Source organism: Cryptotermes secundus, unplaced genomic scaffold, assembly GCF_002891405.2.
Source record: "Cryptotermes secundus unplaced genomic scaffold, Csec_1.0 scaffold620, whole genome shotgun sequence".
Lineage (NCBI taxonomy): Eukaryota > Metazoa > Arthropoda > Insecta > Blattodea > Kalotermitidae > Cryptotermes > Cryptotermes secundus.
Window position 1 is genome coordinate 1,133,612 of NW_019723312.1, and position 25,730 is coordinate 1,159,341.

At 45.5% G+C, this 25,730-nt stretch overlaps 1 protein-coding gene across 3 annotated transcripts in view; it reads left to right on the forward strand.

Moving 5' to 3' along the window:
* The window catches only part of LOC111861806, a 322,342-nt gene that overhangs the window by 291,702 nt on the left and 4,910 nt on the right, over positions 1-25,730 (forward strand). For all 3 annotated transcript variants that reach the window (XM_023846679.2, XM_023846678.2, XM_033750465.1), the window contains exons 4-8: positions 8,202-8,402; positions 8,694-9,037; positions 10,434-10,653; positions 17,391-17,693; positions 19,982-21,363. In XM_023846679.2, the coding sequence (XP_023702447.1) occupies positions 8,202-8,402; positions 8,694-9,037; positions 10,434-10,653; positions 17,391-17,693; positions 19,982-21,363 (2,450 nt within the window). The remainder of the gene's footprint in view (positions 1-8,201; positions 8,403-8,693; positions 9,038-10,433; positions 10,654-17,390; positions 17,694-19,981; positions 21,364-25,730) is intronic.

The following is a 25,730-nucleotide window of genomic DNA, read 5'->3' on the forward strand; positions in this document are numbered from 1 at the left end:
CCATGTTGTTATTACTGATTACACTAAATTATGGAAAACAGCGTTGGTGTGACCTCCAATGTCATAACATTCATACCAAGTTTCGTAAAAAATGGGTCACCTGTTTCAAAAATGTGGAAGTAGGTACATGTATACACAGACTGAGAGTGCATTTGGTCTCATGAGTTCACTGTTGGCCAATATGGCCCCTCGGCTTTTCCTGTTAATTCTCTTGGATAACTCAGCTAAAAAGATTCTCTCACATATGAAATATGGAAACGTTAATATCCTGGCCGATGCTCTTCTGTTTCATGACCAGCGAATCGGATTTCGATATACTATTTGTCGACTGACGAATTTGTTGCTAGGCAACTGCTGACAAACGTAATGAATTCTGAAACTGCGTTCAGCGCTATCTGTATTCAGGAGGGTGAGTTAATTCACTGGGCTTGCTAACAACGAGCTTCGTTCGGCAAAGTATGTGTGTTTCAAACGGGTCAAAGGTCACTCCAGGGGGCCACGCATTGCCTTCCAGGCCACAGGGCGTTCGTTTCGGATTCTTGTGGTACGCCTGTCCGTCTTCCACGTGGAATTTTTAATCAGAATTAAGCAGTTTGTCATGACGGCAAAGTAAAGTTTGAGAATGTCACAGAACGATTGTTAACTAACTCTATGGAACAGGACCATACTCGAGAAGCTAATAGTGTCTCACCTGCTCAAGAAATTCCTCGAGATATCTGGAACGTTAAATTATATTACCCCGAGCACGAGAGCCCGCCGCCTGGCAAAATATTATCTCCTTAAACTCTCTTTTAATATTATAATTTCATCTACACCCAATTCTTTCGGGCACAGCATTTTTCTACGGGCTTTCCTGCTGGAATTGCATATGAAATTTTAAACTTCACAATGCATGCTACATAATCCGCCATAACATCTCCGCCACAGAGACCAACCGGTTAATACTGTTTGGGGAAACAGTCACTGTTTATTGNGAGGTATGTGTGGGCAGAATGCAGAGACTTTATATACAAGAATTCAGTCCGTACCTCACAGGAAACGCATTACGTCTCCGCTACAGTTACCAGCCGGTTAATGTTGTTTAGGAAAACAGTCGCTGTTTGTTGTGAGAACCATACGGAACACAGAAATACACTGTGTGGGCAGAATGCAGGGTTTGTGACTGTTATAGCAGGTGGTACATATAGTTACCACTCGGTTTTAAAAGGATAATGTGAGCTACTGGTCTCTAAAAGAACCATAAATAAGTCGGAGGTTGTTATGCTGTTTTACAGCTCCAGTTTCTTTTGCTATATGTGTGTGTGTAGGGGGATCCCCTAACCACCGGGCGCAACACATACATGCATATTACATAAGTGAAACCGCCATCTCGATGGTTGGCGAGTCTCGCAACTGGGGACATTATTTTGTGTAACTGCAGACTGCAAGGAGAAGTATTGCAGTTGGCGTGGGGACTACGGGGGACCAGTCCTACACACAGCCCTGTGTACATGGGGACCACATAAATCTTTAGGGCAATTCTTTTGTGTGTGTGAGGAACAGTTTAGTTCAGTATATATGGAAATTTCTTACTTGGTCCTCCAGCTCAGCAAATAAAGTTGAGTGCTTAGTTTCTTGTCGGTCGCAGACTGAAACGAGAAAGAACACGCAAACTCTCAAACATTGTCAATATTATGGGCATAAGGAACAGGCAGGAATACCCGTCCTTCGCCCGGGATATGGCCATTTTCGCTGTCAGTATCACAATACACAACAGCTGCACGTTCGAAGACAGGAATAGCACTCAGATTGAGTAGTGGGAGTCGGGATCGCTCAGTGGGTATAGCGACGGGCTACGGGCTGGACGGTACGGGTTAGGTTCCCGCAGGGAACGTTTTTTCTCTTCTCCATAGCGTCCATGCCGGTTATGTACCGGGGTTTTTTTCCCCGAGTTAAAGCGGCCGGGGCATGAAGCTGGCCACTCACCTCCATCTAGGACCAAGGTCAAGAATGGCGCAGTTATACTTCCACTCCCCGATACGTCTTCAGGGCGTGGTGCTTAATTTATTAATTAATTAATTAAGCATAGGGACAACTTTACTGAAATCTAGAAATCAAAATTTCCTCGTGTAACTTAAATTAATTTGGGAAGGAGGATTTGAATCGCATCTGAAAAAATCTCTGCTACAGCACGTGCACATCGCTTTAACAGCCATGGATACCGTGCATATTGGTAACAGTACGGGGTACATTTCATAGTGTCTCTGAATATGCTCCATTAGAGTCGCGGTACAGACCAGGGAAAGGGAAGGAAGTTACATTTTTATGTGTGGGCCTATTGAAGGAGGTCAAAGTTTTCATAAGTTGGTAAGGCCTGTGGATGGAGAAAGGTTTCGGCGTACTGGGTCATGTTCTCGTCGCTTATAGCTTTGGCTGTTTCTTTGTATTACAGATATTATTCATAAATTTTTATGTTTGTATATGAGATGAAATAAAAGGCTTTTGAACCGAAAGCCATAAAATATTCATTGAATTTAACTGTTCTTAATATTTTTTTGAATAATTAACATCTGGAAAGTTTCGAAATGTGGTGTTGGAGAAGGATGGAGAAGATCAGTTGGACCGATTATGTGAGAAATGAAGAAGTGTTAATTAGAGTCAGTGAGCAGAGGAATATCCTACACGAAATAAGAAAACGGAAGGCTAATTGGATTGGTCATGTTTTACGCAGAAACTGCCTTCTAAAAGAAGTTATCGAAGGAAAGATAGATGGGCGGATAGAAGTGACAAGAAGACGTAAGAAGATGCTGGATGACCTTGGGGACAGAAGAGGATACTGTCATTTGAAGGAGAAAGCTCTAGATCGCATTAAGTGGAGCATTTGTTTTGGAAGAGACTGTGGACCTGTCGTCTTGACAGATTACTGATGATGAATTGTCATTTTTAGCGTCTTTCCCAGATGTTTGGAATTTGCTCCTTTTTCCTTGAGGATCTATTATTAATTTTGTGTGATGGATTTGTTCTGAATTCTGGTGAAGAGAAGATAAAATATATTTACTTTCCTTTGTTTATCTGTATACCAACCTCTTTACTTGTATCTAACGTAGTTTTAATTTCTGATTTATCCTTCTCTGCTCTGAGATTCTTCTAAATCAAATATCCAGTCCGTACCTCACAAGAAACACATATCTCTGCTACAGAGACCAACCGGTTAATGCTGTTTGGCGAAACAGTCGCTGTTTATTGTGAGAACCATACGGAACACACAAATATACTATGTGGGCAGAAAGCAGAGACTTTATGTATAAGAATCCAGTCCGTACCTGACAGGAAACACATTACGTCTCCGCTACAAAGCCCAACCGGTTAAAGCTGTTTGGGGAAACAGTCGCTGTTTACTGTGAGAATCATACAGAACACATAAATACACTGTGTGGAGCAAAATTCAGAGCTGCTTCATATTAAAACAGCTGGTACATATAGTTACCACTGTGCTCTAAGGGATTAATTCTGCGTATGTAATCAAAATTTGTTATTTTTCCTAAATGTATGTACTTGAGTATATTTTCGAGATTCAACCGTCTTTATGATCTTTCCTGCAATTTATTCAAGAAATATGAATATGTAATTGGTTTCCTCTGTGTTCGCTTGTAGGCCAGTCTCTTTAAGTGACGCTGTCGGAGTTTCCGTTAATGAATTACAATTACGAAGTTCTGGGATCGATTTGGAGCTGAGACACTATTGTTAGCAGTTGATGGGTGGTTCGATACAGTAATTTAAATAATGCACCCGTACATTCTTTATGACTAGCAATGAATAGGCTCGTGTGGCATGAATGCTCCACGTGTATGACGTCACATTTCAATTTACCTTTTTACTTCGTCCTCCCTCGAGAGCGTAAGCAGGAAGTCCCAGTAACAAGACGAATGTTTGCAGCTCACAGAACGGAAATCACACACACCGGCTTCAATTGAATTCAATTTTAAAATGATGAATATTTCTTTGAGAATTTCTGCAAAGTGTTTCCGTTCTTTGACATCATATTCAAATGAGGAAAACAGAATAAACATACAAAATTCAGCGTCACGTTTGAATTTCTCAGGGTTAGTGAATATTAAGGTTACTCTCTTGTGGAAGTGACACCGTGTATTTTGGTACAAAGCTACCAAACATTCTGGATGGATCCCTCTCCGTCGGTACAGAATGTGATATTTCTCTGACATTTCACATTCTTGTCTTAAAGAACATGGACATTGCAGGCTTCTCAGAAGTGACTCCGTGTAGTTGTGTATAGAGGTATTTGTGTTAAGGAGGAACGTGCACATTCATCTTCAGGGAAAATATGAATCTGTTGATCATTTTGGCCGGGCTCTATCTCCTCTCCCCCTGGGTCGAATTAACTACCTCCTTTGCAGAATGCCTACATAACCTGATCCGTTCGTTATCACGGTTCTACCCTGAAGATAGAGGTATCATATTCCTACGAAACTTTTACTTCAACCTACGATATTACATAATGCTACAGCCCGTAATATTAAATTCTGAGCAGTGTTCGTCGTCTAAATATCAAAATTTAAATAAATGAATAGGCACTTCAAGGACACTTTGAAACTTACAACTTTCCATTTATTAACATTTTATTTGATATGGATTCAAGGGACAGCGGAGTATGGAAGTAACTTAGAATGTCCATAATATTAAGCGTTTCGTTGTATTGTGCGGTCTGGCTACTTTACCCCTGAGTATGTAGGCCACTTCATAACGTATTCTTCGAACACCGGCGGACCAGGTTCAGTGCCTCTCACGTTCCATTCTGCATTACCAATTTCCTTCGCTATTCCCCACCCCCCGCAAAATTCTGAAATCAGATTCAAAACTTAAAAGAGAAACCTCTCAGAGCGTTTGGTACTTCACTCGAGTCAGAGAAAAATGAACACATGCTGTGTCTGCATTGCGCGTGGCTTTCTGTTGACGCCAGTAACAAACAGAAAACAGAGAGAGGCAGTTGGAACAGACAACTTACAGAGGCCTTCTATATGCTGTATATACATACATATAATATGTAAAATGTAAATTGTACATACTGACAACAGACTTCTTACTGCTGATTGTGATTCCGGCAAACGACAGACCCTCTCGTCAAAGAGAGCTCCCCATAACAACAAACCCTCAACTGTCTGACAGCAATAAAGATCTGGTCGTAAGCCCCAGATGTGAGCTTTATTCCAAGGCAGACTGGCCGACTGACCGTCGGTCGTAACACAACTTTGACTTTGACTTGATGGTTTAAATGGTTAAAGTGAATATTTATTTCTTATGTAACTGTATTGATTGGATTAATCTTGCTCTGGCTCTAGTGAACACGGAAATGAACCTTCAGTTCCTTAAAACGTGAATGATTTTAACAGCTGAGCGATGTTAACTTCCACACTGCCTGCAAAAGTGACATACGTGCAATTCATTACGTAGACCCAGCTCCAACACTCGAAGTTGAGACTCCATCACGAGAAGCAGGAGTGTAGTGCGCATGTCTAGTCCGCAGCTCATCTCGGCACTGCGGTCACGTGATATATTCCCCGAGTTCAATAAAGTTCGCGTCGCAACAAGCAAGTAACCGCTGATTGTCAATAAAAGAATTAACCTTAATTAATTATCGGAAATTCACCACAACCCCAGTTCAATATCACCCCTGTTACTCCACCTCAGAATGTATCCCCCCTACACCAGAGGAAATACTTTAAATTGTGCACATTTTGTTCAAGGGTCCCCCCCCCCGATATCTGTTACAGAACTTTTGTATTGATTGAAACTGCGAGAAAGAAGAACTCCTGCAAGTTTCTGAAACTGGTTCCGGTGTTCTGAAAACTGGTATAGTCCCTAACCAAGCAGGTTAGCACAGGCGATAGTGGGCTTGGCTTGTATTCCAGAAGTTTTCCGTTCAAATCGCTGCTGGGACATCGGATTTTCTGACTGATATTTTATGGTTTTCCTCAGTCCCTCCAGGTAAATTCCGAGATATATCCCGTTTAAGCTACGCCGTCCTCCTTCCGAATCTTCTCCAGTTCATCATACATCATTCATCCTAACATTCGGCCTAGACACCTGAACAGAAGGCTTTCTGACCTGTCACACTGTTGGCCGAGAAGTGAACACCCCCACCATCGACTGCGACCAGTTTGATTTAATTTCTTGGAAACGCGTACAGGTCAGTCATCAGAAGGGCTTAACAAGCGGGGAAGTGCGGTTGCCCACTGGTTCTATCTCATAGTTCATTAATTACATTTACAATTACGGTAAAAGTGGAAGTTATTCAGGCTACAGCTCTTAAAAGGTAAAGCTATCCCTGTAACAGGCCGTGGAGGCCCACAAGGATGTGAGACTTCGAGGCTCCCTCATTTTCTCTAGACACTCGGCCCACAGATGGCGGTGAGTTTGTCAGCCTTACGTGCTGGCCGCCCTTTACCCCCAGGAAGATTCGTGATAATCATTTCTGTTAGAGGCTGAGTCGACCCCAGGGCCATTGTGCGACTGGAAGGATTAGGTCAATTGAAAAATCCAATTAAAGGAAGTACATGAAGTCTTCACATAATTGTCCGGATATTGATAGCATATTCTTCGCCTTATAGAGTGTGTGTAGTGACCGGTTGTGCGCTGTGTTGGACTGCAATTGTAAATGTAATTAATTAACTCCACGGAGGTAGAGTCGGTGGACAATTGACATTTGTAACTGCAAAGCACTTCCTCCTCCTGATGAGGGTACCTTACGACCCAATCGCTGTAAATGTTTCCACGTAATTAGATCAAATTGCTTGCACTCGATGGCGGTGCTGTTTTCCTAATTATTTGACAAAGTCGTAACATAAATAACGAAATAAAAAATGTCCTGTTGAGTGGCGTCTGGTGAAATGTAGAGCCTCACATTTCGGGGAAACTTTCAGCTTGACGCTTGCTGTTCCTGGTTCTTCCTTGGCTTACTATTGGACCCTGAAAATGGAGGCGATATATCCCTCCGAAACGTCGGGCTATTTCCGAAATTCAAGGCTTTTAAACCCAAAGAGCCTAACGTTCGAAGTCACTGGTGAGAGAAACAGACAACTTGTTCAGTTGCATATAGCTGTAGCAACATAGCGACTATCTGTGGACTGGATGTAGGGTGAACCAAAGTTCGATTCCTGACAGGAGCAGGGCGTCCAGATCGGCTGTGGGGCCCAACCAGTTTTCTACCCATTTGGTACCGTACTTATTTCTTTGTGCAGAATATGTGGAGCTATACCTCAGTTCCTACAAGTGCCGTCATGTCGTGATGCCTAATTAAACACTGAGAGATGCCTACTTTCCTACTTTTAGTGTGTCAGTTGGCAAACAGCGAACAGTTAGGAATAAGGATCTTGAAGATGGTCATTTCATAAACACTATTCCAGAATTCTCTAGGGGGCTGAAGAAAACCACAGCAGCCCATCAGGATAATCGCAACACGACCAGTATTCAAATGGCCTGCCTCCGAAATACAAATATAGACTGCTACCGCTGCCGTAACCAGCTCAGAAATAAAATATTAAGTGACGTCACAAGAAGCTTTCCTATCCCCTATGTTCTTTACTTTCTTTATCTTCTGTTTCTTCTTCAGTCCGAAAGCCAATGATATTAGAGAGTCCGAAAGAACGCCGATCAGACTGACGTATGAAGCTTAGGCGTTAACACTGTATGCGCGACCGCAACCTGCATTTTTCCAAGGAGGAAACGTTGCTTAAAAGCGTTCATATAAGCCCTTTAAATCTCTTTGCACTTACCGGCCCATAGTACTGCGGATACAAGAGTGTAAGTGTAACATTGAGATGACCTTGAGTGAAGTGGTTTACTGATGCCCGCTATGAGTTGTCGGCGATGGGCGGCTCCAATTGCCGGTCTTATACTCGAGCTCCAAACGGAACAGTAACTGATGGCGTTGCTAACGTTGATTGGTTTGAGTGTTATGTGTAACGCGTGTGTTATAATACTATAGGCCGGTGTCAGTAGGCAAGGGAATTTGCATGTGAGGATTGCTAGCTTCTGAAAAGTGTTTTCCATTTTTGGTATTGATACTTTCCTAAGTTTTGATTTTTCCAAAAATTCGGGCAGAGGGGAGCAGATTACCGGCCTACACCTCCCCCTCCGTCGGCGCCCATGACTGTGTATCAGTGTGGCGTCGGTATGATGACGAAACTTGTTTCCTGTGTTTGCAGCTGACCTTTGACACATTCACGGTCGGGAAGTTTGTGTCGTTTACGTCAGAGGGCTGTCCGGATGGTCACATGACGATAAAGGAGTTGGACAGACCGTCCACAGGAGGGCAGTGGTGTGGCAGTGCGTGGGGCTACACAGTGTACTACAGTGAGACTACATCACTCAACCTGACTCTACAATTGTACCGCCTCTCGGAACAGGTAACTTTCAGTCTTCTTCTTATGGGGATAATTAGAGTAATTGCCGTTGGAATTTCATGGGGTGGCCTCCTACACTATATTAACATTCCCGTCCCCTGCCTTTCCTATCCAGCGCCGGAAATGGGGGCTAGACGTGGGTAGACGACAGACCTTGAGTTTGAGGCAGCCATTTCAGGTGCCTCAAGACGTCATAACGGCCGTTCCCAACGGCGACACACGTGGGAACGAATCCAGGAGCCTGCGTTATAGCAACCCGTGTTCACAAGAATTCTGTGTTGCTTTGTGTCCCAGGGCATTGGGTACAACTTCGACTTCAAGTTAGCGTACAAGTTCCTGCGACGCAGCGAGGCGCGTCTCCGTTATGGCAACAGTAGCGTCGCGACGTGGCGAGGTGATCTGGTTCCTGGGTCGTACTGTGACCGAGTGCTTGAGCGCTGCGACGCCCGTCCCTGCCGAATCCAGTCGCCCAACTACCCCGGCGTCTACCCCCGAAATGTGACGTGTTACTACAGGATCGAGCACCGACAGGTGCCGCGTGGCAAGCACGCCATGTTGGCCGTCAGACAACGGAACAGCCACAAGATCCACATCAAGGACCAAATCGTCAAGTACGACCGCAGCCAGAGGGTGCTGAGGTGAGTGAATGCGTGGAGTTGTGCCTCCACTCACCGGACGGCGTTGTAATGGTAATACTTGAGGTTTGAATTCGGGATGTTCTCGGGCTGGACACCGGCTACTCTCAGTTTTTTTCGTGGTTATCCACAGTCACTTAAGGCGAAGAACGTTGAAATTGTCCACTACCGCTTCCTTCAAATTCCACCCCCGGACACAAATTTTCTTTCTTTAGAATAAGCAAACATTAAAAGCACTGACCATCGACTTGGTGCCTTTCAGGGTTCTGAAGGATTGTATAACGTAAATATGTTGTAGGAAGGCTCGTACTGAGGTGAGTCGCGTTGTCAACATGAAGATGGAGGCAGCGCTTTCCTCCGAATCTTCGGTCGCCTCAAGTCTATGTCCGATTTGTGGTTACTTATTTAAAGACGCTGTCAGTAGCTGCACTATTTAGCTTCATGTGGCAGGACGTTAGATGCATGATGAATTGGAAAGGACCAGAAAGGAAGCAGTCATATTGGAATTGACGTACCATCGTGGCATTTTTCTGGGGTGACTGAGGAAATCCACGAAAATCTTCATTCAGGGCAGCCGGTATACCGACCGAGATTGCAAGCCTAGAGTGATACCTCTGCGCTAACCCACTCACTATCACGGTCTCGCTTCCCAAGGCCACAGCAGGAATGTAACCTGCGAGAACCTCGTGTATTGCGGAAATTATGTGTTGCTGCAGCCGACATTTTGTTTTCCACTTTTCTGTAAAGGAAAGAAAAGCGTCCACGATTTCCATTCTCTAAAAAAAAACAAAATTATTGTGGAACGTTCAGAACTATTATCACCAATAACTAGAATGAGATGGATAGGTCATGTAACACGAATATTGGAAATTAGGAATGCATATAGGATATTGGTTGGAAATCCGGAAGAAGAAGAAAGACCGGACGTAGGTAGGTAACATTAAAATGGATCTTGGAGAGATAGGATGGGATGGTATAGATTGGATTGCTGTGGCTCAGGATAGAGACCAGTGGAGGGCTCTTGTGAACACGGTATTGAATCTTCGGCTTCCATAAAATGCTGGCGAATTCTTGAATAGCTGCACAACTGGCGGCTTCTCAAGAAGAGCTCAAATCCATGGGGTTAGTTTAGCTAGTGTTGTCTCCATCTCAGACGTTGTCAAGGCGGCCATGTTCGTGCAGTTGGTTACAGGAGGTCTGGAAACCTTCTGTCTTGACGTCCGTAATGAGCTGGGTGCTGTAGATCGGTTAGTGTCTGTATTACCGATGTCATGGGAGGGGGATGAACAGGCAGACAGACACATCTCGTTTGGAATCACCCGGTCGGTGTTCAGTTGTGTATTCCTCTTAATTTTGCTGATGCTCGTCGCATGTGTTCTGAAGCACCCTGTTGTTCCAGGGTGTGGGACCAGTGCAACGTGGTGCAGGACTACCTGACCGTGTACGACGGCAGTGCCACGACGGATCCGGTGCTGGTGCGTCTCTGTGGAGGCGACGTCGTGCCCGACATTGTGAGCAGTGGGCCCAACATGCTGCTCGAGTTCCACACTTCGCCATTCGACAATCCCTTCCACCCTGTGCCACTCAGCTACTTGCCGGGATTCGAACTGGAGGTGCAGGTAGGTCAGCACTTGGTACCGCGGATACGAGACAGAGTCAGTAAACCGGTCACAGATGGCAGTAAAACAGCTGTACTGGACATAGTAGTTTCCTATGTGTATCACTAGGTAGCAGCACAGCCCAGCTTCATGTCAGTTCAGGTGGCAGACGCGCATGCGCATGTTCAGAGGCTGGTTTCAGTAGTCAAAATGACAGTGCTAGTGGACTGTACTACTAAACAGCAGCCTTCTGTTGTGCTTTTTGTGGGCAAAAAATCTCAGTGCGAAGGATATTCGTAAAGAAATGTTTGCACTTTACGGTTGGAAGTGTTTGTAATGTGCGGAAGTGACTGAGACAACAGCCAAAAAATTTCTATTCTGCGGGTTTCGACGCAGTTGCAAAGCGATGGGGCACGTGTTGGTGGAGGATATGTCGAGAAATATATGTTTTTTTTCCAGGTCCGAATATCACATGTTTAAGGTTTTATACCCATTTGTGACATATTTACGGACTCTCCCTCCTATTATTGGGCCTGTTGTATAGAACATTCAGTATTATGAGAATTGGCAGTGGCAGTACAACTTTGTCCTCCACAAATCCCACTTGACCTAACCTGGGACCGAATTTGGTCACCGGGGTGGAAAGCCTGATAAATAAGGCACAACCTCGCGTTTATTCTCTCGTGTGTCTGTGAGACACTTGTCCCACTCATGCATGCGTCACTGAATCAATCGGCTGTCAACAGATTGCCCATCCGTCCGGTCATCTCCCGTTGCAGCCATTAATCTGATCATCTGAGAACCCACGTGTCTGTCTGCCCACCGCTACTGAAACCGATCCATCTGTCATGAAACCTTCAGTTCACCAGTCCTTAAAGCAATCCATGCAGCCAATCATCCCTGCATCCGTCCTGACTTGCCCTGCGCACTGTGTTCTTGCTGCAAGCAGACTTTCCGTCTCACCTCGGAGGAAGTCGATGGAACATGAGTTATATATATTATTGTCACGTGTTGGGTATGTATCACGCTACAAATAACTTCCGCCGTGTTGGATATAGCGAATTTATTGCACTCGCTCTCACAATTGCACAATTACTTCTCCTGTAGTTATTTCCATTCACTCCGGCGAATGCTAGACTGCAACTGACTGGTTACTCTCTCTCTAGTAACTGGCTCACTGCTCCTTATTTAGGCTCGGAACGGACAACATAGAGAACACCTTGCTGCTGGTCAACAGATATCAAGTATTGTTGTCAGGTGTTTCTACCTACGCATTGCCGAGCAATTGTCGCAGCACGGAGTCGCCTGTTGCGTGACGTCACAGCCTCTAGGGGAGGGGTGTTCTTTTTTTGGGGGGGGGCTTATTAGTGTGATATTGACTCGGGAAGCAACCATATCCCGGACGATGAACGTGTACTCCTGCTTCTTATTTATACGAGCTTTTCTTTACTCCAGTAGATCCTATTGCAGAGATACATGGACTAGCTGTGCAGGATATACATAACCCATATGAAGTTTGAATTACCAACATCCAGTCCTGTGTGTGTGCAGAGCTGGGAACACAGCCAGATCCCCTGCGAAATATGTAGCAGCAAGCCCGCACGACATTACCATAAGCTTCTACAGTGTCACGTGAAGTGATTTCTACTCACTGAAACCTACCAAAGAATCTGATTCCCGGGTACGTTCAAATAAAGGAGTTCTTTGAGCGCTCAGCATTACACAGCGCATGAGACGGATCGGAATTCTTGTATTCTGGAACGCGTCCCGTTGCGAAACCACGGGTAGGCCCATAAAAGCGGTAATGTCTCAATTGATGTAGCGACGATCTATTGTCTGGACAGTCGGGTTTCGATTCCCGGCTGGACAAGACATTTTTCTCTACCCCGCAGAGTTCAAACCGGCTCTGGGGCCCACCAAGCCTCCTCCCCAGTGGGTACACAGGTTTATTTCCCCTGAGATAAAGCGGCCGGGGCGTGAATCTGACCATTTGTGCCGATGTTGTAATGTTGTGGTGCTTTATTAATTGGACACAGGGGCAACTTTACATATATGTTTACTGTTCTGTCAACAGTTTTTAAAATATTGCAATAAATACAGAAAAACAACCATTTTGAGCTTTAATTTTGGTGTAGGGGCATTTGTGTCTATTGCTGGATAGGCCTGCATGAGGATACAGTTGACTATGTCATGTTAAGTGTGAAGACGATGCTGAGGGGGGGGGGGTGTTAGGAAGACGGGATTTTCGTAATGCGTACACTTTACCATACATTCTTAAGATTGTCATATTAAATACGATGATATGGGTTTGGCATGCAGCACGCATGAGAATGAAGATAAAGTATGCTACCTGAATTTTAGTACGTAGACTGAAGGAAATATACCAAAAAAAGTGTGCATACATTGGAGGATAATATTAATATGGATCTTAAACAAATGAGATATAAGTATAGCGACTGGGTTCATCTGGCTCTGGATAGGAACCAGTGGCGGGCTTTTGTGAATATAGCATTAAAATTTTTGGTTCCATAAAAGCCAAGGGTTCATTTAAATATTTGGGTGACTGTTAGCTTATTAATTTTGTTTGTGAGTTAGGTGGGCATATTTAATGATGCTGTAGCAACTACATCATGTTTGAATGTGTCCCTATTCACCACGGCATGACGCGTCCTTATGTTGCGGGTGAACGAGACGGCGCCGAGACGTGGATGTTAGCTGCAGATTTATTAGCACCCCTACACACAAAATAGGGGGTTGTTTTTGTAGTATTTGAACTCTCCCCTGAGAAGTTAGCATCGTCATGTGCCCCTCATAGGGCACCCTGTTACATCCCTTTGTTCTGTATGTTCTTCCGTTGATGAGAGACCAAGTTTCACACCCATACAAACCAATAACTTAAATTTAAGTTTAAGCTTAAACTTGTTACATAGCAGACAGGAAAACGAAAGGTTCCGAACTGAATAACAGCAAGCATTCCAAGAATTCAGTTCGCTCTTAATTTCCTCATGAGGAGCCGGGATCGCGACTGGCTACGGGCTGGACGACCGGGAGGTCGGAATTCGAGTCCCGGTAGGGCCAAGAATTTTCTCCTCTCTAAGTGGTCCAGACCGGCTCTGGGGTCCACCTAACCTCCTGTCCAATGGGTACCGGGGGTAAAGCAGCCGGGCCGTGAAGCTGACCACTCACCTCCCAACTAGTGCAGAGATCAAGAAAATGTGATCTAGACATCCACTCCCCCATACGCCTTCATGGTGTATTGCTTAATTAGTTAGGCACAGGGACAGCTTTAACTTACCTTTACCGTAATTTCCTCATGAATCAAGTTTTGATTTGTTAGTGCCATTCCTGAATATCTGAACTTTGTCACGTTTCTACAGGATTCATTAGCTACCTTTGTGATATACTGTATATAGCTACTTGTCCCTGTGTTCTGTTCCTCGGCCAGTATTTATTGTTCACATTATGAAGACTTCCTGGAATAATAATTATCAAATTATATAGCCACTGGTAGCTAAATATACCACCTATGTGAACATCAGAAAAATCCTAAGTTTTGACCACACAATATAATTTTATGTTCTGTACAATTATTACGATAAGTATGCGTTGTTCTTTCCCTAAACAGAATTAACCGTTTAGTCTCTGTAAGGGACATGCGGTGTTTCCTGTGAGGTACGAAATTAAATGTAATATATTATTTACATGTGTTTAATGCTTCGAACAAAAATGACACAAGCAACCATATATCATTTTTCGCATCTTCTGACTAACATGGGATGTTCATGTTGGGCCCAGTGCTGATGCCTCATGGCAGCTGCACTGCAGACAGCTCTCGCTATCTCGGTTCGTGTTTCAAAGTGATAAGTGTGTAGTTTTTCGTTATGTGCACTTGAATATGAAGGTTAGGATTTTGAGTTGTGGGGGCCCCGGGAAAGTCAAAATGTACGAACCCCTATCAGTAAAAATAAATTTAGGTTGTCAGTTTCTGTTGTCTTTCTCCTTATTTATTATAATAACTAAAATTACAAGCCAACTTTTCGTGATTTTATACAAACAAATGCCTCGATGAAATCTGTAGATTTGTATTTCTGTTCTGTGCAAGCACCTCCCCCCCCCCAAATCCAACCATGTTTTCTGTTGGGCCACGTTTGCACGATGTATTGTCCAGCATGATCTGACATTTATATCCGGATAATTCTGCGTGAATGGCAGACATTCATTTGTCCGCTGATCAAGTCATCGGTGAATATCATGTGGATGACAGATACTCCCCACCCCCCTACACTTGTCAAGGTAATCCCCTCAGATCTGTCTGCATTTCCACTCGTATAGACGGGTAATCCCTCGCTCAGTCTAGTAAAACTTGCCAATTCATCAAGGTAATGCACCAAACGGGGAAACAAGGAATTGCTTTTCAGCTTTGCTTTAGAATTCGCAATTAATATGGTGCAGGTATGTCTGGAGGCACGGAGATGAAATTCGACATATCGATTTCTGGTCTCGTGCGCTGGTGATATTAATTTATTGGGGGAAGGCATGAAGATCATAATTAAAAACAGAAAAGCCCTATTAGACGCTAGCAAAGGCAGTTGATACAGAATAAATACAGATCCAACTAAATAAGTCCTCGCCAGAATGCAGGGCAGGATCATAACATGAAGACAGTTAACAGATCCTTTGAAAATTCGGGTATTTGGGGACGACAGTAACAAATTCGTGAATAGATTAAGGGCATGTTAAATTCTTGGAATGCTTGCTGGCGCCCACTTCAGAACGTTTCTCATCCCTTCTGCCGTCTAAAGATGTAAAAATTAAACTATACAAAATTTCAAATTTTCCACAAAATTACGGTCTTCTTCAGTAACGCCGTGTTGCTTGTTAGGTAAGTATGAATGTATCGGGGCAGCTGCTGCTCTATTTAGAGGAATGAAGAGGGTTTCATATTGAAATAAATTCAGAGGTTGTTACATAAGGACTATGACCACAAGGGTGCATTTACATAAAGAAAAAACTCATATAGTGAAACTCAGATGGCTTGGCGCCAAGACGAATTAATTGGCTGTAAACCGCCAGTCGTAAAGTAACTTAGACTCTGACTGACTCTTTAAAGGTTTAAAACAGATCTTAATAGAAATGGGGTATGGACTGGATTAATTTTGCTTAGTGGTGGGCTCTTGTGAGCACGGGCATGAACCTTGGAATTTCATAGGAGGTGGAGAACTTCCATGTGTCTGAGATAGCAATTGGTGAATGTCCTAAATATATCAGTTCAGTCTTGAGTACCCTTTTGACCCTGTAATCAGTGGAAGTGAGTGTACATTTCATATTCATTTGATTTTAAGAAATTTTCATTTGCCGTTTTAATCCTGTCTCTTCTCTTTTTGTCTTTATTTATTCATCAGAGTTTATCCACTCCCTCTTAGCTCTCGTTCATCATTCGTGTGCTTTTTGCTTCTTATCACGGCCGCTTTGATCCCTTGCACTCACTACGTTTTCATTGCTTTACTTATGTCATGATTTTCCACGAAGCATTCACCCCTCAAAGTAAAATAATGCTGACTTTCCTCTGCTGCAGGAAACTTGTTTTCATAATGAGGCTGTCTCTAGTGGAATGACGCGCTCTTTTACCAAAACGTTCAAAAGTTTTTAAGTATATTCTTAATGCACTGCAGCACCGTTTATTAAGCTACATTAAGTAAAGCAAGACAAGCCAGCAGGAGCCAGGGGCCTGGGTGTTTTGTGAAGGAAACGTTTTGCTTCATTTCACTCATCTCCTAATTCTGAAGGTGAAATTTAATTTTTCCTAATTTTATGTTTTGCTACCCTCTTGCAGACAGTTAACTACTTAACGCTGATAATTATCCCCTGAAAACATGAAAAATGTGCATTAGAGAAGGTCAAAATAAAAATAATATGACATCACGCATGAATGTCGGAAATGTCCAGTCAGACAAGCACAGCAGAAATGTCCATTGCTAGACAACACCTTGATAAAACACGTTTCCGCTGCAAAGAATAAGCTTGCATAAATGAAAGCTTTGCTCCGAATTAACACAAGATTCCGAGACAACGGATTCATGAAGAACAGGCCTGGAACCATTGGAGGCGGTGGTCACTGTGAGGTTCTCATTCGTTTATAAAAGACAGTGCAATTATCAGTATTTGAGTGCCCCGTGTGGAGGCAGGGTCGAATACCTCCACCGTCACCCTGCGAGTCATAGGAGACGACGAAAATGGAAGTCTCAAACTTGAGACAGTAAAATATGGCCGCGAGTCCCAAGGGACTCGGAACCGAGAAAGACTGCACTGGCAAGGGCCAGCAGCATATACACAGACCCGTCCTCTTGTTCTTGATACATTAAATGGTTAATCCTCTTCAAATCTTGTGGGCAGGGTTTGCTAAGGAGCTCACGTGTTGCGAGGGCTTCTTCACGGTTAAGGAAAGTCACTTTGTCGCACGGCTGTTCAGGGCCCGGTAGACGCTCCAGACGAGATCAAAGGAATTACAAACGCATATTACAGAGGCAGATATCACAGTGTAGGTCTCGTGCATTCGTTTCTGCACACGCCGCTGTTATGGCATCTTGAGGCGCCGAAAATGAAGCGCCTTGCCACTGAGTTGACGGCGTCAACCCTCCTCATCCGTCGCTACCTCCACCTCCTTGTTTCAAGCAATAACAAACCTGCGTGCAATAGAGCAGTGACCGCTAGGGAACGCAAACAGGCCACAAGAAGTAATTCGCTTTCTCTCCGTCCAGGTGGTGCTAGTGGACTCCCGCTCACACAGCTTCGTGAGGGAGGGTAGTCACTGCGAATTCCTGCTCACCAGCTTCGACTCATCGTGGGGCGTCCTGGAGAACCCCCGACATTCGCTCCCGCCAAACACAACTTGTCGTTACCACTTCCAGGGGCGACGCCACGAAACAGTGTGGCTGTCCTTCGTGAAGTACCATGCGGCCAGCGCAGATCCTGCGTCCTACGAGCTAGGAACGGAATGCAACGCTAGGCTGAGGATCTGGGATGGACGTATTGCCAGTAACACCGGCTCTCCACGTCAGCAGGTGAGCGCGCATGCGTGGAATTGGACACCTCCAGGTGTGACAGTTTTGTTACAGGGTCGACTCTGTACACTGTAAGATATATATATAAGTTACTGACGTTAAGCCCTTTGGAAATTTAATGGGGAATTATTAGTAAGAGACTTCGTTGAGGTACTTGACCTCAACAAATTGAAAACTTAAAAACAGATCCGTTGGATTTGAGGTCTTCACGGCACTATCTAAGAAGAAAATCATATTCTGCGGTGAGGCGCTCCGTAATGCGGTCGAAGTTTACCGAAGTTTCCTAGCAAGGCACTGCTTCCATCTTCAGGGTCGAAGAGTAAGCCAAGAAACAGATCAGTAAGAATAGGTTCTATTAAGCTACATGGTGTCACACCCGGACGACAGTAACTTCTCTGTACAGAATGAAGAAGGGTAAATTTTTCCTAGTTTTAATTAAGTATCGCGCCATGAACTAGAGAGCAGTGTAGGTATAGCTCCACGTGTTCTGTGCTCGGCACTAGACTGAGCGGCCAGCTTCGGATCCCGGCCGCTTTTCTCCAGATCTGTCATCTAGTTCAATATTTGAAAGGCAGGGCCCACAGACATACACGGATTATGATGTTTCCTTGAGGAAGGAGTTTGGAGTAAACATCTTATGGTTCCATTGAATATCACGTCATTAATATACGTGAGGAGTGGGGACACGAACTCGGTACTTAAGAGAACAGTGACAAGTCATCTGCAACTAACCCTTTGTCTCCCCCGGAAGTCTCGCCCCTTGCGCCCGATACATTAGCACCCCGCGCCACAGCCGTGTGACAAATTGTACCCTCTATTTTAATCAGAGAATCGTTGCTACGAGTTGGGTCTTGGCCTCAGCTTGTAGATTCGTACGCTAGGAGCGCTCGTGTCGCCGAGGGCGTCCAGTGTCGGGGAGATATAACATCGTTTGAGGGCAGAAGACATATTCCAGACTTTATTTGCCGACGTAAAACCAAGAGGACGCTACTTCGTTTCACATGAGACGCGTGACAGGACAGGATCTGCCCCCCTCATGATGACACTTGTGTTCCCTGCGTTATTCCTACGTCTGTCCGTCTGTCCGTCTGTACGCATGTAACTCCAGAACCCCCCAACGAATATTCACGCAGTTTGTTACCGGGTAAACCTTAAGTTAAAGAAGGTAAAGCTGACCCTGCGCTTAACTAATTAAGCAGCACGCCATGAAGATGTATGGGGGAGTGAAGTTACAGCTCCACCATTATTGATCACGACACTAGATGGAGGTTGGTGGTCAGGTTTACTCCAAGGCCGTTTTATCCCGAGAAAATAACCCGGTACCCATTTTATAAGAAGCTGGGTGGGCCTCAGAGTCGGTGTGGACGCAGTGTAGTAGAGAAAAGTCTTGCCCTTGTCAAGAATCGAACACCTGCTCTGTAGCCCGTCGCTATCCCGCCCTTTACTGGGTAGTGTTACAAACGGACACTTCACATGTAGAGACACGTAGCACGTAGACTGCCGATGGCGCAGCGCGGTTTCATTCATTCATCAGTTGCTCTACAGCCCTTTGTTGGGCCTTGGCCGCCTCTTCAGTTTCTTAAGCCTATACACAGTCAGTAGCACTCCTTGGACGGGGGATCAGCCCGTCGCAAGGCCGCTAATAGTTTGTCAGATATTATGTCTTGGCCGTCAAACTTAAGGTAAAGGTCTTCTGAGATGTGACACCATGTAGTGTGGTAGATGACTGACAAAATTTCGGAGCAGTTTTCTGCCTCCATCTTCAGGTTAGTAGAAGGTTGCTGGTAACCGGAATGCATCAGGGTGATCATCCGATTTAAATTTCTTAAGTATTGTCCTTATGTCCAATGTAGTTTGTAAGTGGGAGGGTGTAAATAAATAAATATTAAAAGGTACTTGCATGTTCTGACTTGTATCCTAAAGGTATCCGGTTCAAATCTCAGCTGGAACATCGAATATCTTGACTGAAGATTTTCACGGGTTTCTTCAGTCCTTCTATGCAAATTCCTACCTCTTCCTTCTTTAAGTTTCGGGGCTTCGTCCCTGCGCCGGCGCTTGGTTAGTTAAACAGTGACGCAGCTGAGTGTACATTCACAATGAAACCGGTCACTATAAAACTGAACTGAAAGTAAGCAATTATTTAACGAAACGTAAAAATAACGGTGACATTTTGAGCGAAAGTCGCCTGTTTTTGTTGTTTCGTGTCGAGGGTGCGGAAGTTGCGTGGGACGTGCCTTGTTCTGTCGCCCCGGCACGTTTGCGGTGACCGCTCTACGTCCCTGTTCCAGATGAACGTGACGCTGCTAGGGGAGTTCTGCAAGGACGACGTCCCTCGCCTGTGTGACCACAGCCTGCTGAGCAACAGCTCCCGCTTCACGCGTCCCTGCGCCCTCGCTGAGAGCTACGTCTCCTCCGGCCCTGAACTCACCCTCGAACAGTTCCTTCGGCAGGGCAGTGCGCTGTACCCCGTGAGCTTCGTGCTCCGCTACGAGTTCGTCGACACTTCGCTTGAAGGCGCCCCTGTCAAGGACTCGGCCAATCCGTGCGACAGAGTGTTCACCTCCTCGGCTGTCTCGCCGGCCACGGGGCGCTTCCAGTCCCCGCGGAGTGTCTTCTTCTACGGACGTGGCGGTGCCCAGAACTTGAGCTGCGTGCTACGATTCGAGGCTGCGCAGGGCGAGCGGGTCCGACTGACTTTAACGCGGGCGCGTTTCGGGGACAGACCCTGCATGTCGCGACTGGACGCGCGTACTCGCCGCTGGACGTGCGTCCTGACGAAAGCCAAGACGAAATCGCCGATGTCATGGTTAATGAACTCTGGGTTACCCGGCGTCTCCGAGCTCTGGGTGTCGGAGTATCCGTGGCCGGGTGTGCAACTGCCACGTGACTGTCTGTGCTCAAAGCTGACGGAGCCGCTCGTCATCACGACTCTGACGTCTTCCGTCGTGGAGGTAAACTTCACAGTGACGTTTATGAACATCACACAGGATTTCTTTGATTTTTACTTTGAGGGGGAGTATCAGTTCCTCAGTGGGACTGATGTGGATGGTGGGGTGTGCACCACGTCAAGGGAGGAAAGGCGGTTGCGCGGTTCTAGCGGGGAAATCGCCCTCAGGAGCCCTGTGACACGCAAGGGCATCCTTCAGGACCCTACAGTGGTTCAGGAGCTGCGGGAGGAAGACACTGCACGTGACAAGGACACCAACAGCGTGCAGTGTGTGAATCACCCGTGGCTGATCGAGCCAGAAGATTCTGTAAACAACTTTCTATATCTCAAGATACGTGGGTTCGAACTCCCGTCTTCATCAGCCATGACGAAAAACGTTAATGATGCCGGTGTGTGCCCGACGCAGAACCGGATAGTGGTGTACTCTGGTGTCGACACCCGGGACCCCAAAGTTGTATGTCCAGCCGAGACAGTAGGAGCAGAGACCACTTCCAAGGTTCAGGTAGTGGAGGTGTTCTCGGACGGGTGGAACCGAGTAAACAAAAGCGGCGCTGGCCTGCTGCTTCTGTCCCCACACGCCAGAAGCTTTGTGGTCGAGTTCCTGGAGAGGGAACCTGGGAGCTACGCCGTCACCTGGATGGAGGTGTCCAAACGCCCGCTGCTCACAACCTCCAGCCCCTTCGCAATGTCCTCATTAACCACCCCTCTAGAATGTTTCTACAGGTAAGTGACCCGTCTTGCACTATCTGATTCAAACAAACGGCGTGCTCATGCGCAGTGGAAAGGTCTGTCACGTGATAGAGATTTAAACCAATCACCTCCAGTTTTGAAATACCTAATATCTTATTTCTTCCTTGGCCTTCACAGCTCAGTACATTACAACAAAATATTTTTGGTGGTTGTATTGTTTTAGGGGACTTTTACTGTGTTCCTAACAATTTAGAAAACATAGAGCCGATAGCGTAGTCGGTATAGCGACTGGCTACGGGCATGACAAGTTCGAGTCCCGGTGAGGGAAAGAATTTTTCTTCTCATGTTCTGCAGACGGGCTCTGAGGACCACCCAGCCTCCTATCCGATGGGTCCCGTGGGCTTTTTCGTCGGGAGAAAAACTGCCGAGGAGTGAAGCCGACCACTCACCTCCAACTAGTGCCGAAGTCAAGAAAATGTGGATCTATATATACACGCCCGCATACGCCTTCATGGCGTAATGCTTAATTAATTAAGCACAGGACAACTTTACCATTTTGCCTTAAGCATAATCTAAAAATTCTGGCGCGTTATTTAAATTTTGTTTAATTACAAATAAGGAAGTTTGCTGCAAAGATTACTCGAACATGACACCTGCGCTTCATTTTTCCTTACGAGTTTTGTTTGGAACATTTCCTGCGCCGATAAACCTTCAGCGAGTTGCGCTTCAGGTAGGCGCACTATCGCGCTCAGATCTTCGTGTCAAGCGTCCGTCGCTGTTTCCCGGTTTAAACCGAAACCGGGAACTGTCATCAGGTTCTACTGAACCCCAGTTATGAAGGCTCGGGATTTTTCACGGCTACAGACGGACGCACTGACAGACACGCATCTCGACGCCAAGTAGATGCATTTATGTTACTTTCCCTTCGAAATACGCAACAATTGGCGACACGTAGAGCAAGAGTCAGATTACGTACAAAGAACCGCTCATGTGATATACAGGGTGTTTCACCACTTTAGGGCATAACTGCAGGAGGTGATTTCCTAGGGCTTTGTGATCAAAAAAGTTCATGTAAACATGTGTCCGATTTTGGACGGTTACGGAGTTATGACCGTTTTTTCATTCCCGTACACGCCCTCGTGTGAACCGCGTCTGTCAGCTGGCGGGTCGCTATCTTTAGCCAGCTACAGACAGAGCGTTCTCGTTATCTCGACACTTGAGAGGTACCTAAGGCGTGGCTGGTTGGTATGTCCGGCGCGGTTCACAACCGAGCGGCAGCCTGTGTTGCGGCCGGCGGTGGCATTTTCGAAAATCAGCTTTAAGCACCAATAAATGCAAATTAAAGGTAATTTCACGAAGTTAACTTTACATTCATACTTTAAATGTATCATGTATTATGCTGGTTTATTATTTTGTTCCGTTTATTGTCAGTAATCGTTACCTTCTATTCTGAGTTTGAAACGGTCATAACTCCGTAACCGTCCAAAATCGGACACATGTTTATATGAACTTTTTTGATCACAAAAACATAGGAAATCACCTTCTGCAGTTATGCCCTAATGTCGTGAAACACTCTGTATATGTCTGTCAAGGGTCACTTTTTTAATTCTATATACAGTCGGTAGGTCTCCTTGGACAGGGGATCAGCCCGTCGCAAGGCCTATACTCACATACACAGCACAAAAAAAACAGAATAAATGCAAACAATACAGGATTCGACCCCACGATCCCAGCGTTCGAGCGAGGAAAGACAATTCGTGTCTTAGACCTCGCGGCCTGTGTAATGTTGCCAAGATGAAATAGTGCATTGTTGGTGCTTATGTAAGGTCAACATGGCAACCTTGTACTGGTGGAGTCAAGTAAATGTTAACGCCCTACATAAGCCGGGGTTTTGGGTTCAGAATGCCCTCAGTTGGAGAGCCTGAGGAGAGCTCAAGGTTTCACCATTCCCGTTGCAGTTGTGAAGGAGTGACACGTAATTGCCTCGCATCACACATTGGAGGCTTTCCGCGTTATTTCCGTCAATTTGACCCTTAATGCTAGCTCGGAGTGGGGCGGGGGGTTGAGTCGAAACGAGACACATAAGATGGCACTGGGTAATTTCATCTGGGAAGTGACCCCGTGTACGGCTTGTTTAACGACATCTAATAGTGGAATGAATTTGAAAAGTTGTGGAACAAATGGGTTCTGGTCTTACATTACAGGCAGATAGTATTGTCACGTGTAAGGGGTTGGCGTGACTAATAATAATGGGTTCTGGTTTTCATGATTGGATGTACAGTTGATTATAACAGCTCACACATTAAACTCCTTAACGACATCTCTCTGAAGACTCTCGGACCCATCTCTCACTGAATGTGAACCTCTGGAATTCACGAATCCCCTGCCTCTTATAGCCGCCTCGCTGCCGGGATAGAAGTCTCCTCTGTTCTGTCGTGTTTCAAAGGAGACTACCCTTGTTAACATTCGTTGCAGCGGAAACAAATGTTGGATTTTTGCTGGAACGTGTGTACTGAGTCGTTGCTAGAAGCGGGTATGTGTCACAATATAGCGGTAGAGACGGGGATAGCTCAGTCGGTATATGGATAGGCCACGTGCTGGATGGTCCGCGTTCGATATTTCTCTCTTTTCAACAGCGTCCGAACCGACCCTGGGGTCCACCCAGCCCCATATACAATATGTACAAGGAGCTCTTTCCCCAGGGGGTAAGGCGTCGTGGGTATGTACCTAGACCACTCCATCTAGTGCCGAGGTCAAGTAAGGTGGAGCTATACCTTTGCTCCCCCATACGTCTTCATGGCATGGTGCTTAATTAATTAAGCACAGCGACAAATTTTATGTAGCGGTACTTATTTCAAGAGTTGCATAAAAGAATCCTATTTTGAAACTACCCTTCGGGTCAGAAATATTTGGTCTTTAGATACCGAAATTTCGCAGTGAGGTCAAGAGAATTTAATTATGTGATCTTTAGCCTGTGAGTTGGTCAAACGTCTGCATACAGATGCGGTGCATGTGGCTTTAATCATGGCGAAGTATCTCGTTTCTGTGAATGTATGCGGTTCGCCCCGATCCGTTGCCATGGAGCTGAGAAGCACGGCCTCCTGAGATACGAATCTGCCTGTTCGGTCAAGGGTGATAGCAGAATGCGCCCCATTCCACTGCGCATTGATCTACATGAATACTAATGAAGTTCCCTTTGTTGGTGCTGCCCCACGTGAGCTGTTGTGCAGGTCTTGCGATCCCAGAGCGAGACAGCGCACCAGATGTTATATAGATCGCTGATAAACAAACAGTGGACAGCTAGAAGTGCGCGCGCCATTAGGGAGTTACAATGCATTCGATGTTAATTATATAAGAGGAAGTAAAAAAAATCTAAAAGTTTTTTTAATTCTAGTACAAAACGAGGCATTTTGTATCCGAGTAGGTTGGCTAGGCACTAAAGCTCGTATTTGGGAAGGAATTTTGGACAGGTCAGAGCAAAACCAGACCGTGAGGCTTGTCGTGGTTTTCCTAATCCCTCCCAGGTAGGTTCTGCGGTAGTACCTCGCTTACTTCCCAAATCCTTCCCAATTTATCATTCATGTGTTCTCCCCAAACTCGGAGGCGTCGTAAAGAAAGAAGTGAAAAATGAGTTATTATTATTATTCTACAGGCCTTTGTTGGGCCTTGGCCGATTTTCAATTTCATGAGCCTATAAGCAGTGTTTCTCAACCGCAGGGCCGCGACCCATTACCGGGCCTTCGTCTAATAAAAAACGAATATACCGGGCCTCGGTCTCAAAAAGATTGACAACCACTGCTATAAGCAGGCGGTAGGACTCCTTGGACGGGGATCAGCCCGTCGCAAGGCCGTTACCTACACACGGTATAAACGTACAGACACATCCATGCGTTGAGTTGGATTCGAATTCAAGATCCCAGCGTTCGAGTGGGGCAAGACGGTTCATGGCTTAGACGGCGCGGTCACTGTGACCGGCGAATGAGTGATTAGTGAACAGAAAAAAATACAAACACGTCGCTATGCTTAATTAATTAGCAGGTCGCCAAGACGTGTGTGTGTGTGTGTGTGGGGGGGGGGGGCTGAGACAGGCCTGCCGCCTCGCGAGCTCCCTAGCTTCGGCACGTAAACCAGCTAACGGCGATTTTAAATGAAGGCTTAGCGACGTGTTCTATTTTTGTTCATAATTTTGAAGTGTAATGACGTCCACTATAATAATGTTATTAACACAAGCACCCGTTATACAAGCCGTAAATGTCGCGGGTTCGATTCCCGATGAGGTAATTGGATTTTTCAATTGAGCCGCCACTATGACCCTGGGGTCGACTCAACCTCTAACAGAAATGAGTACCAGGAATCTTCCTGGGGGGTGAAAGGCGGCCGGCGCGTAAGGCTAACCTCAC